The following is an 18,529-nucleotide window of genomic DNA, read 5'->3' as shown; positions in this document are numbered from 1 at the left end:
AGTAGAGCAGCATCATTGTACTTAGTGTTTAGAGCTCTTGTACACAAAATTTATCTTTACTTAAACTATGCTTACGTAGACCTGTGTGCCTGAAGTTTGAACAAAGCTTTCTTTTATAGGGCAGATTTAGCAATAACATAAACGACATAACATAAATGACAACTAAATTACATGTCACAGAACAGATTTTCATCTCACATATAGTATATGTTGGAAAGACATGCATGAAACTACAATGGTGGAGAGCTAATGTGGAAAAGAAATGGGCCTCAGCTCTAAATAAACAGACATGATTTAGTCATGAATCATTAATGCAACTTACACCAACTCAGGACTCGGTAAGCAAAACCAGGGTCATTAATAACTAGTGTTCTGTGATTCTTAGCTTAAATTTGCACTAAGGCCTGCTTATTCTGGACCAACTTCAGCCCTGCAAGAGCTCAGGTAATACAAGCATAAGCACACATCTATTTAGAGGGGTAAGTTTTGTTTTGCACATATTTTTCAGTTGTTTTTCCTATCACAAACTGTACACACACTATGCATCACAGTGGGCAACCTACACCTATTATGTGTGCTTTGTGAATAGAAGACACTTCACTGCTTACAGTCAGTTTATCATAAAGTTATATGTGACATACAGCTTCCCTCGATTTTATCTCTCGGCTATGACCTAGTTTATCTTTGTTAGGCCTGTTTAATTCAATCAAACTGAACTGAATTTGGAATATGAACTTGTGCTTATAGAAAGCGGAGCAGGTAGTATGACCTTATTAATTCAAACACAGGAGAATATAATAAAAATTCCAAATTTTTGTCAGTTTGTTTGCTGTGAGTTCTCACTTCTGCTGGCTGGGGTATTTTTATTCTGTACTAGAGAGAGAAGGTCATTCATCTGCATTTGCTTGATATCGCTGAAGGCCACCACGCTGAGTATTTGTACAGTCATGAACAGTGTAATGTTTTACTTGTGCTATCTGAAGGTGATTAAACCACCTTCCTTAAAGGTCTGCTATACAGGAGCAATGTCAAGAAACAGTTGGTTACGACTGAGTTACGACTGCCCTATTAAGAATACAGAGACACTCTCGAATTTTAGTCTGTAGCTCTAATGAAATGGCAGCAGTAAACACACTGCCGAGTCTACAGTTACCTGAACGATACAAAAATCAGAGAAGTAACTGGCACGTTACCGTTTAGAACCGCAAGGGTCACCACATAGTGGGCATTTTTCACACGTGCTTCCAGAAGCCCCTGGGTGTGTGCAAGCACAGGAGCCACAGATGCAGTCCCCTCTCCCGCTGCACAGCATCCCATCCTCAGAAAGGCAGGAGCCGGTGTCGGTTGTGCAATTGCAGTATTCCCCAGTCCATCCACTGTGGCACATGCATTCACCACAATCACAGTCACCATTGCCTGCAAAAACAATCATTATACCTAAGATCAAAGTTTTAATACAAATCCAAACGATTGTCTTTAAAATATTTTTCCTTAATAACAGATGTTTTCTCCAACTGTTCTCACTCTTAAACCATCCTTTTACCTCCCTCAGCATTTTCAATTTGAAACTAGAGGATCAAATTTTCACTTCATCTGGCTGCAAGCCAGCGCAGCCCCATTCACTTCACTGGAGTCCTCCAGATAGATTCTTATCTCCCAGCAGAGCACAACTTAATGGGTAAATCCTCTTTCACTAATAGCAGCATGATCCCAGTCTATCTAGTCAGCACCGTGTCACGACAGGTTCATGCCAGTTTGATACTATTCCCACTGTTCTACCAGTACCACTTCTGATTTATAATGACACAGCCCAGAATAAGCTCTCAAAATCTTATTGCACTCATTTTGAAACAAACTGAGAATAGTTGAAATCATTTAGTTCACTGGATTAAAATTTAAAAGATCACAGCATAAAAATGATTAAGTAGGGTATACTTTGAAAATTAGGCCAGAGTGAAATTGTACAGTACTTAACACTAATGTATGTCAATATACTTACTTAAACTTCCCTGGAGCTACAATCATTACAGCTATTAAAAGTCTGACCCCGTGTGATGAAAGCTGATAGGCTCCAGCAAAGCTACGCCAACTTGAACTAGCTACAGAGTGATTAAAGATGTATCATTTTAACATTTGAAAACAGGATTAAAATTGCTTACTGGTTTTAATTAAAGATAATTCAGAAATATAAGTTGCAGCACTTCATAGTGAAAAGATTATAATTTAATACATCATGAAAATAGATGTTTGTAAGATCATAGCTAATAGCAAGGCAATAAGGTTCTAAGCTATACATAGTAAAAATACTTCAGAGGGAACATACCTCCGCACTGAAGTCCTCTGTGCCTCACACAAGAGAAGTCATCACATTCACAACGTGGCCCATAAATTTTTCCATACATCGATGAGTGGCAAACACACTGTCCACAGTAGCAGTCACCTCTCCCACTGCAGGAACTCTGTTCTGTGGAGCCCTTGCAAGAATTAGTGCTGGGGGCATTCTCATCACATTCACAATGTGGACCCACGTAGCCAGGGCTGCAGACACAGACTCCACACTCAAAAGATCCTTTCCCACTGTTGCATTTTGAGCTGTTTGCCTCAGCCTTTGCCTGACAGTTACAGCTGCATTGTGGATGAATTTCAATTTCCAGGACATCACTGAGACCCACTGGTTTGATCACAATACGTCTTCTATTTTTTTCACAAGTAGGGAGACTTACGGTCATATTAAAAGAGACCTGGAAGAGAAAGTGTTGTCTATTCAAAGCTCAGTACAACGAGGACTGCAAGATAGGCTGGGAGCACATGCAGAGGAGGGAACAAGAATGCATGAGCGGTTTCCTGATTTCTTGCAACTTATTTGGGAGAGTACTATTTAATAAAGAATGAACTTCTACCCTGGTATTTTGAAGTCTCTGGAATTAATGTCTTTCGAGAAACTCTTATTTACTTACCATCTCTCCCACTTTCACCTGAGAGCATTTCCTCTTATGTTGAAAAAAGGTGCCATTGTTACAGATTGCAGTGAAAGAGAGATCAAGTCCTTCTGTGTCTCCAAAGACCTCCAGTTCTACTTCAGATCTCAGCTCCTTAAACAAAAAGAAATGATGAATGGATTGAAAACTTTGCCAAACACTGCTAATGTCCCATATCTGTGTAACACAGATTGTAACTTATCTCTACCCATACAGGAGTAAATTAATGGGTTTGGCACTTTATTTACATACTTCTCTATTGCAAGAAAAATGGAGAATGAGTAAAAAAGAAAGCACCAACAGAAACAGCCTTCAGATGAAAGCCCTGGTAGTATCAGTTGAATATCTTGTATCATGGTGCTTATTTCCTGCCCTTCCAGGGGAATAACTTCAATGCTTTATTAAAGCCTTTATTACTAAGTGCTCTGTTGACCGACACAGGCTTTGTCTCCGATCTTACTGAGGAATGGATATTTATCTCTGATTGCATTGCTACCACTTGAATAGCCAGAACAATATTGACATATGCTTTGTTTATCTCCACTATTAGAATCAAGCCTTACAGTCCCTCTTAGAGTAGGGCAGATGTCAAGTCCAGTTTTGCCTCAGTGTGAGGCCCCCCCATAACTCTTTCAGGGCAAGAGCAGAATCTAATTCCACAAATAGTCCATACAGTTGTGTAGCTCACTTGGTGCTTTTTCCCCTGAATGGAAATTGTTGCTTCATGAGCTGCTGATGCTATTTGAAGACATATCCAACACTGTCCTCATTTCTTAAATCAATTGGTACAATAAAGCTTACATTTCTTAAATGAAAAAACACTCTTCAATTTACTTCCTGAGTGCTCTCATACTCTTTTTTTATTATTATATTTAACTTCAAAATATTTTTATGTCGATTTTGATTACACAGCAGCCCTAATCCAAAACCTATATCAAGCCATGTGGAAATTCCCTATGACTTCACTAGACTGTGGTTCCAGTAAAAGGGATTTTTTCAGAAGCACCTCAGCAACAGAGGAGCAAAAGTCTCGCTGATTGGCTTTAAAGCTGTTGCAAGCTCAAATGCTTTTCAAAATATCCGCTGCACTTCAAAGCAGTAGGAGCTTGTTGGCCTTCCCTTAGTGAGTCATTCTAGTAAAGGAATCAGGATGACTCATTGTAGTAAGGGTGTGGTGAATACAGTGGTATTACCTGAAATCAAAAAGTAGAATAAATATAAACCCACATAGAGAACAATTCTCTAACTTTTGAACATGTGCTGGATTCTCTGCAGGTTTGTCCTAGGCTTTTTTATTATGAGCTTTCATTTAGACCTTTTCAGTAAACCAAATAACTTTAATAAACGACAAGAACACGTATCATATAAGACATATTCACAAAATACCCAGTCCTCTTTCCAGCATGCAGTCTGAGCAATGAAGCCGTGCATGAGGCATGAGGTTGGTTATGTGGTTCGCTCTGGATACATTTGATTTTTCCCTCCCATTTGTCTCGGAGCTAGATGCTTGTGTTGCTATTAAAGCAATGCAGAGTTTCTTAGAAAACAACTTGTTTACATCAGAAGGACTCCAGGATCAAATAAAACTCAAGATAAAACTGTGAAAGTTGACTTATACTAAAGTAACATGGTATGTCACTAAATATTCCTACTTCTGCCTGGTGCAAGACTACAAGACTCAGAGTGCAACTGCAAGATAAAATTAAATGCTGCTCAGCACAAGCTCCTAGTAGTTAAAATCACAGTATCTGTACCAGGTTGTTAGGAACATGCACCCATTTATTTCTGTGAGAAGTGTGCAGTCATCGCACCTTACTCAGGTGAGACTGAATGGATATTCCATGACAAATCCATTTTTTTAGACCTTAGACCTTCTTGTAGTGTTTCAAATGTATTAATTTGCCTGTAGTTTGGGACAAACTATGGACAGCTCAGTGAGCTTTAAGCCACTTGCAGAGAAAGATTTGTATTTCCAGGTTTTTATGAGTAAAAGAACACTGAAGTGTTATAAACTTGTGCACTTGATAGGGTACTTATACTCTTTTAAAAGCGTATAAATGTTTAAAAGTGCTTAAAAGGGTGTTATTTCCTCAATCTTACTATGTCATGCACCAAGCACAAAAAAAAATTCTTAAATTTTAAAATGCTGGAATACGTTTTTCATCAAAAGGCCTGATTTCAGCACAATGCAATTTAAACTGGGATTGTGTGATACAGACCTATGCAGATTTAACCTTAAAAAAAGAGAGGCAGGCAGAAATACACTTACAGAAGAAAATGAATCATACTAAGGAAGAACATGAGAACTCTTTGTAACAAATATTTTGACAGCTCAGACTTTCTTAAGTTGCTTACTTCCTCTCTTGAAGCTTTTAGATAGCAACACATGCATGAACGATATTAGCAAATCTCATGTTTGTACAGCAAGCACAGACCCTGAAGTACTTTAAACACGTTAAAAGATTTTTACTACTCCATGAGGCAAATGCTTATTTACTCCTGTTTTGCAGGTGAAGAAATAGAGACATTTGGAGTTGAATTACAGTGCTGGGAACATTGTAGAAGGTCTGTGAAAAAAAAAATGGGATTAGCTCTTCTGTTTAGCATGTGATTTTTAACTGTAAGCCTACCCTTGTTTGCCCTTTCCTACCCTAAAAAAACCTCAAATTTCTTCACTCATGTCAAATAAGGTGTTTCTCAGTCTTTCCTGCTTGGAAGATTTTTGATCCTGAAATGACAGGATTGTTAACCTTTAAGGTTAAATGTAATAAAATGGACTTTAGGATATTTTGAAACCATGACATGCTCCTACCTGTACACTTTGTACACTTTGAAATGTATGTGGGATATTAAGAATGTATAAGCACTTCTGGTGGATGGTCTAGACATGCTGTACTTGAACTAGGACAGAATGAGTTATGACCTGATTGCAGTAACACCATTCCTGCATCCACCCAGCAGAAAGCTGCTATAGGAGGGGAGAGAGCACCGATTTCATAACCCTGCCCAAACTGCACCCAAAGGACAGATGACCTGGGCTCAGCAAAGAGCACCCGAGGTCACCACTGACAGCTCTGTGCGATCTTCCGTTCAAACTGCAGGAGCAACCAAAAAGCCAACACTGCACTGGCCATCAGTACAAGAGAACAAGAGAGGGGCATCCGTTTGTTTCTATATAAAACCTTGATGTACCCTGCCTTGAGTACTACGTGCTGTTCTGGTCTCCACATCTCAGGAAAGACACAGTGAAGTCAGAGAAGGTAAAGAGGTAACAGAGCACCTGAGGAGAGATTTGAAATGCTGGGAGAAGGAGCAGAAAGAGAAGATACGGAATGGGACACGTCTTGGTGATGAAAAACTACAAAATCATGAAGAGTAGAAGAATATACGCTGGATGCAAACCTGTTATTCACCAAATTCTGAAGTACTTGAAGGGGCATTCAGTGAAATTTTAAAACACAGAAATTGACTTGAAATGAGAAAACAAGAGTACTTTTTAAATCAGTGCAATTGAACCTTTTGCTACAGAGACTGTGGAGACAGAAAATATCATCAAGTTCAAAAAGGGGATTAGAAAAAACATCATGCACAGCAGGTATGAAATAGGCAAGAACATACTCTCCAATAGCTATAATACAGCAGCTGTAGATGCCTGCCATGACAACGCAGTCAGATGCATCATTTTTCTGCACCTAATAAAAAATACTTTATATTTCTCCATTACTCATCAGGTGACAAAACGCTGCCCATTTCCAGCTGTTTAAATAGAGGTACCTCTGTCTATACTTTACAGTGCCAGCTTCAATAAATCTTGACAGATTGGACTAATGATATGTTAGATTTCTAGAGTAAAATCCTGACTCCACTGCAAGTTTAGCCCCGAGTTTATTCATGCAAAGTTCTCCCTCTGAATTTATTACTATTATAGAGTCTCATGATTAATCTTAAAGTTCTTTGCATATTTAATTTTCCAAAGGATAGGGAATCTTCTGGTATTTGTATTTCATTTGAAAAACATAATAAAAAACAATTGCATCGATTTTGTAAGAATGAAAAGAATTTGGTTTGCTTTTCTATCACCAAGACCAAAATAATTTTGGTTAAAATAACGATTTTCTTATTCAGCTTATAGGAGGAATAGTGTAACAATTTTTAAGTAAAAAATAGAAAATGGAATTTCATAGAACTATTTTTAATTGTAGCAATGGGTAGAGCAGGGTTTTAATAAAATGTGAGAGGGAGAGAACAGACAGAAATCTATGGTACATCAGTAAATTATATCTATTTCTGTTCAAAAATTTGTAAAAATGTCTAAAAAGCAGCACTGTGTTTATGTTTCTGTCATCTTTTCATATTTCTCTATATAATATAAAGAAACTCATTCAAATCCTCTTTCTCAGCCTGTATTCTGCTTTCAAAACATCAAACAGCCTCACAGGGGCAGTATCAAATTGCTAAAGTAGAGCATAGCAGTAACTGCAGAATAGTGCTTCTTTTACAGATATTCTTGCAGAATAGTTGCATATATGCTCTGGTGACAGTTACTGATAGAAATAGAGCTGCATCATGGTGGAAGAGCTAATACTTATGCTAAGGAAAAATTTACAGCAAGCTTGAAACAGAGGACTATGAAGACAAGATAAATGATACACTGACATAAAATTTAGCATTCCAATTCAAGTAAGGAATAATAAATTTTCTAGGAGAAAAGAAAGGAAAAGAAGGGAAATTGGATATAGTTCTGAATAACATGATACTCAACCTTAAATAATAAAGGTAGCTGCAATTAACAGATTGAATATTCATTGAAAATAAACATGCAGAATTGAGGATGAATATATAAAAGGAGCTTTTCAGCGAAGTGCTGCTAGAAAAATTGCTGATGCCGTGATACCTACTACCATTCATGTTTTCCAAAGGGAACTTCATGGTGAAAACAGGTACTGGTTATATTAATTGTTTCCAATTACTTTGCCCTATGACAGTTCTACAGCTAATAATTAAAACAGGTTAATAATGACTTGACTGACTAGCAAAAGCATCTTAATGTTGTGGCTCTATATTTTGAACAATTTCTAAATAATTATTTTTTTTACTTCCTCATTTAAGAGGGTGAATCCTACCAAACCATTCTATTAACTAAGGCTTTCAGGAAGCTAGAGTAAGAATAGAATGTAATATCATTACAAACAAAGCCACTGTCTCTACACTCAATTCTCAGAAAGAGATTTGCTGTAAAGGTTGGCACTTATGCATAAATAACAATGGTCTTGAAATCAACGCTGAAAATTACCAAAGATCTTTGTTTTTAAAAAATGGCAGTCTAATTCTGAGAATATAAACATGCAACCAGAAAACACATTATAGGCACCTTACCTGATATGCAGCAACGATCAGCTGGAGAATATTTCCAGAATCTTTCTGTAGTTGCCCAACAGTAGCTCCAGGAATAAGCTTTGCATAGTTCTGGAAATATCAATTTAAAAAAAAAAAAAAAAAAATGAAAACCCACCTACATGACAAGGACCAAGTCACTAAAAAAGAACAAAATATATCACAGCAACTAAAATAACAGTAACATTTTAAAGGACCCTCATGTGCCTCAGAAATATATATCCTATTTAAGTCCTATGAAGCAGAGCTATTTTCACTGGAAGGAACATATGTTGCTAAAGCACCTATATTCATCTCGAAGTTTGATACTGTAATATTTTCTAGCTATGTTTTTGATTTTTTTTCTTAATTTCAGGATGAAGATATACTCTGTCAATGGTTATGTTTTTCTTTAATAAAATTAACCCAAACCAGATTTGACTGCTTTGCTCTTGCTGTATTATTTGAAAGTGTGAGGTCCTACATTCAATAGCAGTCTCTCTATTTTTGCAAGCAGCTCAGCATCTTAACCTCTTCTCAGTAAGGGCACAGAAGTTAAGTTGTTTAAACTAAGGGTGACAAATACTTAGAACAGAGGCTCTTAAAAATTGCTGCTGCTTTGTGATCAGCATAACCCTACACCTGTACCAGCGGTCAGTGACTGTGACTGATTGCATGGTAATTGACTTCAGTGATAAAGTCTTTTTTCCTTTTTGTATTAAATTGCATTGTGACACTAACAGGGAATCCTAGATTTTAAATATGCTTGTTTAAAATTTGTCTTGCTCAAATGTTAACAATGTGCACTTCTCTTACTCATACATACGCCTATAGAAACTAATTAGCATCCACAGTTAACAAACATTGCAGTATTAGTTTTCTGTGATTTGTCATACCATAGGATCAATGCTGCTGTTAAAAACAAACAAACAAACAAAAAAACTAAAGAGCTAACAATAAACACAGATAATTTGATACTCTTACTCTCTTCTAAACCTTACATTTCCAAAATCACTGTGATTACTTTGTATATTTGGAATACTTATAATTCATTAGACTTCTAAAGTGCTATTGTAAATCAGTGAGATTAAATACATTTTAGGTTACAGTTGGCAATTTTGCATTCCTGACTCCTCCTATGATTAGTGCTGTCGGAAGGACACTTCTTAAAATATAAAAACTGAGCATTTTGTAAGCAGGGATGTTTCATCAGCTAATTATAAATAATAGGAGGAAATAAATCTGGAATTTTAAGTATAGAGTTTTGGCATGCAAAACAAACAGCAGGGAAGACTGTATTTTCTTTTGTCTTTGAACAAAAGTTTTCTGTACAGTGATACAAGGATATGGTGCATACCCAGTCTACGTGAAATCTCTCGTTCATCTGTTAAGCCTTACCTTGTAGCATAGATTTTTGATTAACCATTAACAAGTTGAGGCAGACTGATGCTTTTGGAGTGCTACAATCTAACTTCTCAATAGGACTTCACTGAAAATAGTCTTTCAGCAAATATTTAATAAACTTTTTTTTTTTTTTTTTTTTAAAGAGAGTTGTGTTAGTGAAATCTGAGAATTTTATCTTTGAGTTCAGTGGGCTTATGTTTAATTTTTAGCAGTGTGAACGAGAGGAGAATTTGCAGTATAAATAGGGAGAGCAGAATTTATAATAACCATTTGAAATTCTGAACAAAAGTAGAAATTGGAGTAGTTTTCACTGAAGTAGTAAAATACAGTCTGAAGCACCTTCTCCTCTGATGTAAAATGGAAAAAAAAAAAAAAAAAAAGGGCACAGAGTAATTTCTGCTTGTACAGCAATCCTGCTTTCTAGGGAATAAAGAGGGACTTTTCCCTCATAGGCGTTTGAGCATTTTTTAAATAATTTTTCTTGAAAACAAATACCAATTGTTCACTGATCTGTAGTTTTAAGATATTCAAAACTTTAGGTGATATAAACTACTTTATGAAAACTTAAATATTTGTATTTTTTAAATATCAAAACAGGATATACAGACAAAAATATTATTGTAATTGCAATATTCACAGGCACTTCTAAGATAAATAGTTCTTTTAAGAATATATTCCCTCCTGCTTTGCTAAGATTTTGAGCTTAGACTAACAATGCAATAGTTAGACATATGTGAACATACTTTAAATGAACATTTTAAAATCATTTTTATAATTAATCTCAAATTATCACTCCTTAGTGTCAAGAATGCCCTCCTCTTTCTTGCACTTAATTTTTAGTAGCCTAATAAATGTTTGACCATGAGCAATGCTGATTTAAAAGTTCTTGCGACCATGCAAAGCAATGCTGGGTTTAAGTTAGATGTGCCCGTGCAACCATACAGCTACTACACAGTTATCTAAAAGAAAGAAAAGAGAAAAGACGCTTTCCCTGACAAGAATGCAATGTTGCAAGTACATATATTCTGCATTTGTGCAATATTTGTGTGTTAGATAATAATGTGCACACACCTGCAGGGGATAAGCTTTGAATCCAGTCTGAAGGAGATCAAGAATATTATATGACTGAACTCTTCTCAACTAAACTTCAGTGGATTATACAGGACTGGAAATATAACGTGTATTTTACAGCCTGAATACTACACTTAAGACTAATGGAATCTACCAAGTCTATTTAAAGTGCTGCTTTCTATGTTCTCACAGTCATTTTAATGTATGTTTATCCCTCAGAATGAAATTATATATAGCCATGGTCAATTTCGGGATCTATTATAATTAGATGCTGAAGACGAGTATATTTTAAGATGAGATATTGGGGAAAAGCTTTCTGCCTCAAGGGAAAATTGAGTTTGGGAAGGGAGTTCTCAGGAAGATTGCAGAATCTTAAATTTAAGAAGTGGTTAAAAAAAAAAAAAAAAAAAAAAGCCAGTCAAGAATGACTTAATATGGTGCCCAGGTACCAGCTCAGGGCCCTCTCTCAATCCTTGTGCTTCAGCCTGCCTGGTTGTGAACTGCTGCATGACTGTGCCTCATATTGTTCAAGACATGCCCAATAAGAGAGTGATCAAGAGGTGTACGGCTGATACAATGAACTGTACAGTGTTCCTCACTAAAAACCAAAGGGAAAGGAATAATAAGAAGGGTGCTACTCTAAGTTACAACTACCTGGAAGACAGAAAAGAAAGGCTAGGGGAAAGGGTCTGTGTCCCAGCAGAGAGCGTAGATGAGTCCCTGAACTTCTCTCCAGTTCTAGTTTCTATTTCTGTTCCCTACATAGCTCAGGGGAGACACCCAGTGTTTCATGGACTGGTTCCAGTTGTAGTGTTGTCCCGAGTAAAGATAATGATCCAGATTTTTGGCAAAAGCAACAAGCTAGTGAGATCTCTCATGAACTGATTCCCAGATTATAACCTTGACAAATGAGGAAGCACTCTGCATCCTGGAGCTGACATTTTTTTGCCTCCCACTAAAGTGGAGGCAAAACACATCACCTAAAATGTCACCCCAGACAGAAACAGCTACATAGTTTGGGTGTGATAGAAAAATATACTTCAGTTAACTGAACTATAATTTGTATCAAATATCATTTGTTGCAGTGCTTTACTTTATCATTATTATTATCTTTTAATAAAGCACTCTAGTCAGAGATCTCTTGCTGCAGATTTCTCAGTATGACTGGCATTCATCTTTATTCATCCAAGAAACTATGTTTATGAAAATATCCTCTAAATAACTCTGAATATATCTTAAAATACTTGATGACTTTCCTGACTCATTCTTTGTCCATATATAAAAAGTTCATTAACATGAGAAGTAACTGAGATCTGATTTGGTTGTTTCAGTTCTCAGCCTTTTGTTGCACTGAAGAACTCTCAGCTATAAAACTTCAGGTTTGCCCATATACATTTATATGTTGCGATCAAGATAATTCTTTGGTTTCATAAAGTTTTTCCAACTTATTTTTCAGTATGGTTATTAGACGGGATAAAAATATTTTAAAGGTGGGCAAATCAATATCAAGTACATATATTTCACACCTCATTCCATAACTCTTCACTGAAAATTCTCAATAGTAATGCAACATTTCATTACAATTAAAATTAAAGTATTTTATAGAAAACTCTTTTTATCAGATAAAACAAGGAAAATTTAGGTCAGTCATGCTTGTAAGTCAATTACAAGTGTAGTGGGATTCTATAGTCATAGGATAAATTAGTTAAAGTTTGTGGTATTAAAAGGCTTTTATTAAATCTAAATACTGCTTAATATTTTCTTAAAGGAGGCCTAGTTAATGGCATGTGAATTCTTTTCATGAGCTTTAATAAGTGCCGCACAAAGTAGCTTGGAATTATCCCATTGAGTAACAGAGCCTTTTTTTTTTTTTTTTTAATTCAAAGAATCTTTTCTCTTACTTGTGTGATATTTCCCCTTGGAAACTGTTGGTGGTCACTCTCAGAGTTGGGCAACAGTGTTCTTATCAGAGGTATTCTGTTTCAGTATCTTTGTGTCAGTGTTATACCAGTATCAAAGTTATCAAGTGGCACCTTTTGTTCACTGGGAACACTAAACGAAAATTTATAACTAAAAAGAAATGCAAGCCATTTTAAGTCCAACTGCAGAATTTTTGTTCCTATAACTTTCTTTGTTAGAAAAATAAAGTGCGACTATCTTCTATCTTGTAGGGTATATATAATCCCATTGAATATATTCTATCTACTGCTTTCATCTTTTCCATACTGCTTTGTCACTTATTCAGATATTTATAGTTGTTATGCCCTGCTTGCTATCCTGTATGTGATGTGGAAAAATCAGTGAAAGCAAATACAAAAATCATAGAAGCTTTACAATGCTGTCTTTCAAAACCTTAGCATACTTTCAAGTTCACGTGTAGTGTCCCATTTTCATCTGAATGAATCAAATTTGCAACACAAAAGTAAATATCCAATTCTCCATGCTTAAGATTGTAAAAAGAAAAAAAGTCTTTAAGGGCTCTTTTGCTCATATTCGCTGCAAAAACAGTTAAGCAAAAGACCGAAATGTACCCAAACAATAAACTCATAGTCATTAAACTGTATCATAGCCGTAGTTGAGACTGTGTCTCAACTCAGAGCATCCAAAGGTCCAAAGGACCAAAAATAGCAGGGGACTTCAGGAGCAGTTACATTTGTGCAAGTTGTAATCAGATGACTTCACAGATGACTATACTTCCTGGACACTCTAGAACCCACAAAACTATTACTAGAGTCTTTCTTACAAGTACCTCAGCCTTTTACAGGACCATGGGTCCATTTTCAGAAATTTCAAAAGTATTCTAGAACTGTTGGGTTTCTGTGGAAATTATGAATTCTAAACAAAGTTAAATGTTATTATTTTCTTTTAAATTTTACATGACAGTAAGAGACACCTCTAATATACCAAAGGATACCAAATTATTCTTCCTTTCTTGAACCTTTACTACAAAATAAAACAGGTTTTAACTCTATTTTGACTCCTCATTTTTAAACATTGACCTTGATTATTGTGCATTCTAACCCTTTATCTTTAAAGCAGGCTCTTAGACAGAAGGAAGGCTCCGAATAGTTCATCATGTTTTGTGATTTTAGTCTTGCTGCTAGTTTCCTATTTGTCTCATTAGAAGGAGACAAAAAAGTAAAGAAAAATGAATAAGACTCCCAGGTCACTGAAAAACAAACAAAGAAAATAACCCTTATCTTGGAGTTAAGCATGAATGAAACAATGATTTTTTTCCCAGAACGTATTATTATCTTATAAAAGTAAAAACCAGCTCAACTGTCCTTACATAGCTTCAAAAAAAATATAAAAAGGCTAACCATAATGATTGCACTGAATAGTTCAGAAATATTTAGTTTGATAGCCCTTATCTATTGACTTAAAAATTACGGTGTGATTCAACTTGAAATTCAATTTAAAAGTTGCATAAGAACATCAAAATCAATACAAGTACTTCCTAAATAAAAGGACCTTTCTATAAATCCACTATCTAATTTACTAGATACTTTTATTACATAAACACCTTATGGGTTTGGATTAATACTAAAATTACCATTTCAGCTGTGAATAATAGTAATCTAAGCAATCACTGGAGAATGAAACTTTTAAATTCACTTACCTCATATATGTGAATTTGCTCCTTTGTTACGGCAAAGATTAATAAAACATTGTTTTGCACAAGTTTGTCAATTAATTGTCCAATTGTGGGATATTCCTGAAAAGAAGAGAGCCACATCAATTCATTTTTTATAGACATACACTCCCTGTCTCCCATGAAGCACATATTCAAATGCCATATAATTAATACTGATTTCTCAGTATAGTATAAACATATAATTAGGTACTACTTATATTCAAAATAAAAGATACTGTATATAATTTCTTCTCCTTTCTGAGGAAACTCTTTGAAAGAAGTACAGTGTCTACCTTGATACTGGGACTCCAAGCTTAGCAGAATGTAGTCAAAAGAATAATTCTGTACCAGGACAACTGAATATTTGTACTAGTTTTTATACTCAAATCTTAAAACTGATTTTTTTTTTTTCTCAGGAACAATGTCCAGCCAATTACCAATCTCCTCCTGAACCCCTTTAAGGGTTAAGGCATATTTTACTTTCCCTTCAGAAGAAAATACTAGCCAGTCCTGCTCCATGTGTTCTCCAGGTTAGAGCGATGCGTTCTTTTCTAATTATAATATACCATAATTTCCTACATACACACAGTTCTCTTTAGATTGGAGCTACAGCTACAAATAAAATAAACAAACACCTGAATCCCCCAACTTTTCCACGTATCAGTGATGAAGATATACTTTCATCAGTCTGACTTGCTCGTGTTAGCCTTTACGTTCGCACAATGCTCGAGTTGTACAAGACACACAGCAAATTACCAGAAGAGTTGACATGGAATATTCATTATTGTGGTCCAAATGACAGCTCCCATCATTAGGGATAACAATCCCTGCCAGTTTACTGTCCATCCCAAAATGGGAATCAGCATCACTCACAAACACCAGCAAATGTAAAGAATCATTCCTCCATCCAATTTTTTCCTGCAATTTAAAATACATTAGTTCAACAAGCTGAACCATATCACTATAGAGAGAAGCAGCAAACAATCTGGAGAAGGGCAGCTCAAAGCATATGAATGGAATCATTCTAAAGGGACTATCCAAAACAACAAAACCTATCTCTTAAGAGACAGTATCATTCCCTTGTCTTTCTTTAAAATTTTGCCTTCCCAATTTTGTATTTGGTAAATGATGCAGGTTATTTCCATGTCAGTATGCATACTCCTTTAAAAATGGTTAAACAAAAGTAGTTATACAAAACAAGAAAGCAGACCAGTCAACTCATAGTTTGTATTTTTTTACTCCTAGAAATGAAAGAGAAAGACTATAATGTTACAATATATACATTTAACTTGATATGAATCCAAGGTAGCAATAAAATATTTGACTGCGTCTTACAGTCTGACTGCTCTTCCACTGATGCTGCCAGTGCTGATTGCACTGATTTCACACAAATCTGCTTAGGCTTCTGTATTCATTAAAAAATCTTGAAAAATAATGATCTGTTCCTTCTAAATACAATCATATAATGCTAGAACTGTTAAAATACAGAGTAATTAGTATTATACCTAGAGGTTTCAATTACCTTGCAAACAGCTGCCTGCATAATCGCATCAAATCCTCCCTCTGGAGTGTCTATATTAGCAGAGATTCTCTGTCCTTTCACAATTTCATTGAATCTTTCTGCATCATTGGTCAATGGCAAAACATGTTTGTATCCAAAGGTAGGCAGGCACTCGTATGGAACACTTCTACAAAACAAGTGAGATGGCTTATGGATAATGCAGGAATAAAGTCACTACAATAATTTATCACTGCAATGTCTATTTTGTCATTGTAATCTATTTGAACCGATCAGTTTTTAGTTTGTTTATCTCTCTTCTCTGTCTGACAGATCTAGTGAAAAACATAAAAAGAATCAGAGTGAATAGTTATTTGCATTTAGCTGGAATATGCAAACAGGTCTGCATAAACATGGAAAATGCCTCTGGAGCTATTTTCCCAAGAAATGTCTGCAGAGATGCAGTCCTTGCAGTGCTCCCTGCTATGTCTCATTTTCATACTTAGAACACACTGGGATTTCTAGTTCCTTAGTCACATTCAGATAGCACCACTGTTCTTCCCTTAGGGCTACAGACAAAGGAATGTCAGAGAGCACTGTTTTTCCTCTACTTAGGAGAGGACTAGGACAACCTAGATTTGGAGCAATACTGCTAGATTCTGGAGGAAAACAGAGGAAAAGAACATTAATGGGTAAATGAAACCAGTATTACTTGTTCGCTTTGCATTTTTACCCATTTAGCATAGCAAAGGCACAAAAATTCATGTATTTATATTTAATTATATTTGAGGATGCATAATTACTCAGAACACATTGGTATACTGATGTTAATCCATTCTAACTAACAACAAGATGTAAAAAGCAGAATCATCCCTAGACCATTCTTTGAATAACATAATATATGACAGAATAATAGAATGAACCTAAAATAAATTCCTTACTGACTCTTTTAGAAGTGGCATAGGGCAGAGGCTCCCATGAGTGTGTTGAACTGAATTTTGTCCTAAAGATTACCAGTATGAGCTAATGTTGGCATGCATGTAGATGTAGGTACTTTTCCTGCATACCTGCAAGGGTTGTTAATTTCTTCAGCTGTAGTTTTGATAAATGGTGAAACCGGTTTCTCAACAAAAGATCCAAAACCTAGTCTGAAGTTGCTTGTCAATTTTGACATTTCTTTGGAGAGAGTTGAACCTAACTCCTTTATTGTATTCAGATCATCATCCATTGAAGCTGAAAGATCCATGAGGTAGTAGAGATCAATTGGATAATCTTCAGTTTGGCGAACTTTGATCTGTATTGTTTCTTCATGTCCTATTAAAGTTATAGGAATATAAAATACATATTAACACTCCTAAATATATCATGTTATGAGCAATGACTTTTTTTCATAAAATTAAATGTATGGTGAAAATGATACCGTATTTTTAAATCATCAGTACAGTTAACATAACAACTCTAAACAGTCTATATTAACAAAAATTCCAAACAGCATGTCTGAAAAAACAAAAGGAGTGCTTATGTGTTTTCTAAATTGCTCTTCAGTGAAACATGGAATTTGGAAACTCTGACTAACTTATGAAGACATCCTTTTGACAGAATACAGATTTAGAAAATTCAGGTATGAAACCAGTTAAATTTAAGGCAGCACTTACAGGACACACTATACACTTTAGAAATCTTAAAACACATCAGAGTGTGCATTTAAGTTTTATTCTCAGTGTCAGTACTATAACATGATCTAACAGGGTGTTTCTTAAAATTCTTTATTACAATTTTTTCCAGGACAAACTCATATCTCAGGGTCTACCTAATGTAGGTCTAGGGAGCTTCCATAAGTGTCACTGGTACCTTGCTAATCCTCAAAGCAAGATTTGATACTACATTGAGGCTACGCTGTTTATCAGACCTTCACAGGCCAGGCACAGAAGCAGGACTGAGGATTGATGTGACATGAGGAGAATAAAAGAACTAGAAAATAAATCCTTACCTTTATGAAGTGCCCAGCATTTCCAGCAGTATTTTGAACTGAACTGAGCTTTCAATTTGCTTAGCCAAACAGCAATTAGCTTTGGACTCAACACAGGTATTTTATTTTTACCCTACAAAGATCTTTTTTTCAGGCCATTTAGTCTGGGTAGCTTGGGTATCAGCAAAACAAAAACTCAGGATTATGCATTTGAATTGAGTGACCTACCTGGTCGCAGCCAAAGAGTTAATTTTTGAGGAGAAATCTGTGTGACATCAGAATTGTTCTGTATTCCAATACTAAGAGGCTTATTCTTCTGAATTTCCACTTTGGAAGGGGGAAATTCAATCAAGTTCAACTGGCATCCTTTTGATAAAAGATTTTCTGGTGTATCACACCTTCCATGAATTCCTGATGAATCTGTATAATTCTAAAACAAACAGGAAAAGAAATCAATGAGTTAAATGTACTTACTGACCAACACCAGCAACCCATTAAAGCAAGCTCAGTGCCATGTAGGGGGAACAGAAACAAAGGGGAAAGTTACATAGTTGGTGCAAAACAGCGTGGAAAGAGATCTAAGTGGCACAGAAGTCTAAATT

The 18,529-nt window shown here is 35.7% G+C and overlaps 1 protein-coding gene across 2 annotated transcripts in view; it reads right to left on the bottom strand.

The window, feature by feature from the left end:
* Window positions 1-18,201, bottom strand: part of ITGB6 (integrin subunit beta 6) — a 29,019-nt gene extending 10,818 nt beyond the window's left edge. Inside the window, exons 1-9 of one of the 2 annotated variants that reach the window (XM_088519463.1) lie at window positions 18,156-18,201; window positions 17,026-17,272; window positions 15,983-16,148; window positions 15,217-15,378; window positions 14,446-14,541; window positions 8,355-8,444; window positions 2,958-3,092; window positions 2,324-2,741; window positions 1,194-1,416 (exon numbers count right to left, since the gene is read on the bottom strand). In XM_088519463.1, coding sequence (XP_088375589.1) covers window positions 1,194-1,416; window positions 2,324-2,741; window positions 2,958-3,092; window positions 8,355-8,444; window positions 14,446-14,541; window positions 15,217-15,378; window positions 15,983-16,148; window positions 17,026-17,204 — 1,469 coding nt within the window. In that variant the 5' untranslated portion in view covers window positions 17,205-17,272; window positions 18,156-18,201. The remainder of the gene's footprint in view (window positions 1-1,193; window positions 1,417-2,323; window positions 2,742-2,957; window positions 3,093-8,354; window positions 8,445-14,445; window positions 14,542-15,216; window positions 15,379-15,982; window positions 16,149-17,025; window positions 17,273-18,155) is intronic. The other variant, XM_088519464.1, reaches the window with a different exon arrangement.
* Window positions 18,202-18,529: the final 328 nt, after the last annotated feature.

This window comes from Tinamus guttatus, unplaced genomic scaffold (genome assembly GCF_059628265.1).
Source record: "Tinamus guttatus ecotype Peru unplaced genomic scaffold, ASM5962826v1 Tinamus_guttatus_pri_ptg000060l, whole genome shotgun sequence".
NCBI lineage: Eukaryota > Metazoa > Chordata > Aves > Tinamiformes > Tinamidae > Tinamus > Tinamus guttatus.
Note: the sequence above shows the minus strand (reverse complement) of the source record. Positions and strands in the feature narration are given on the sequence as shown.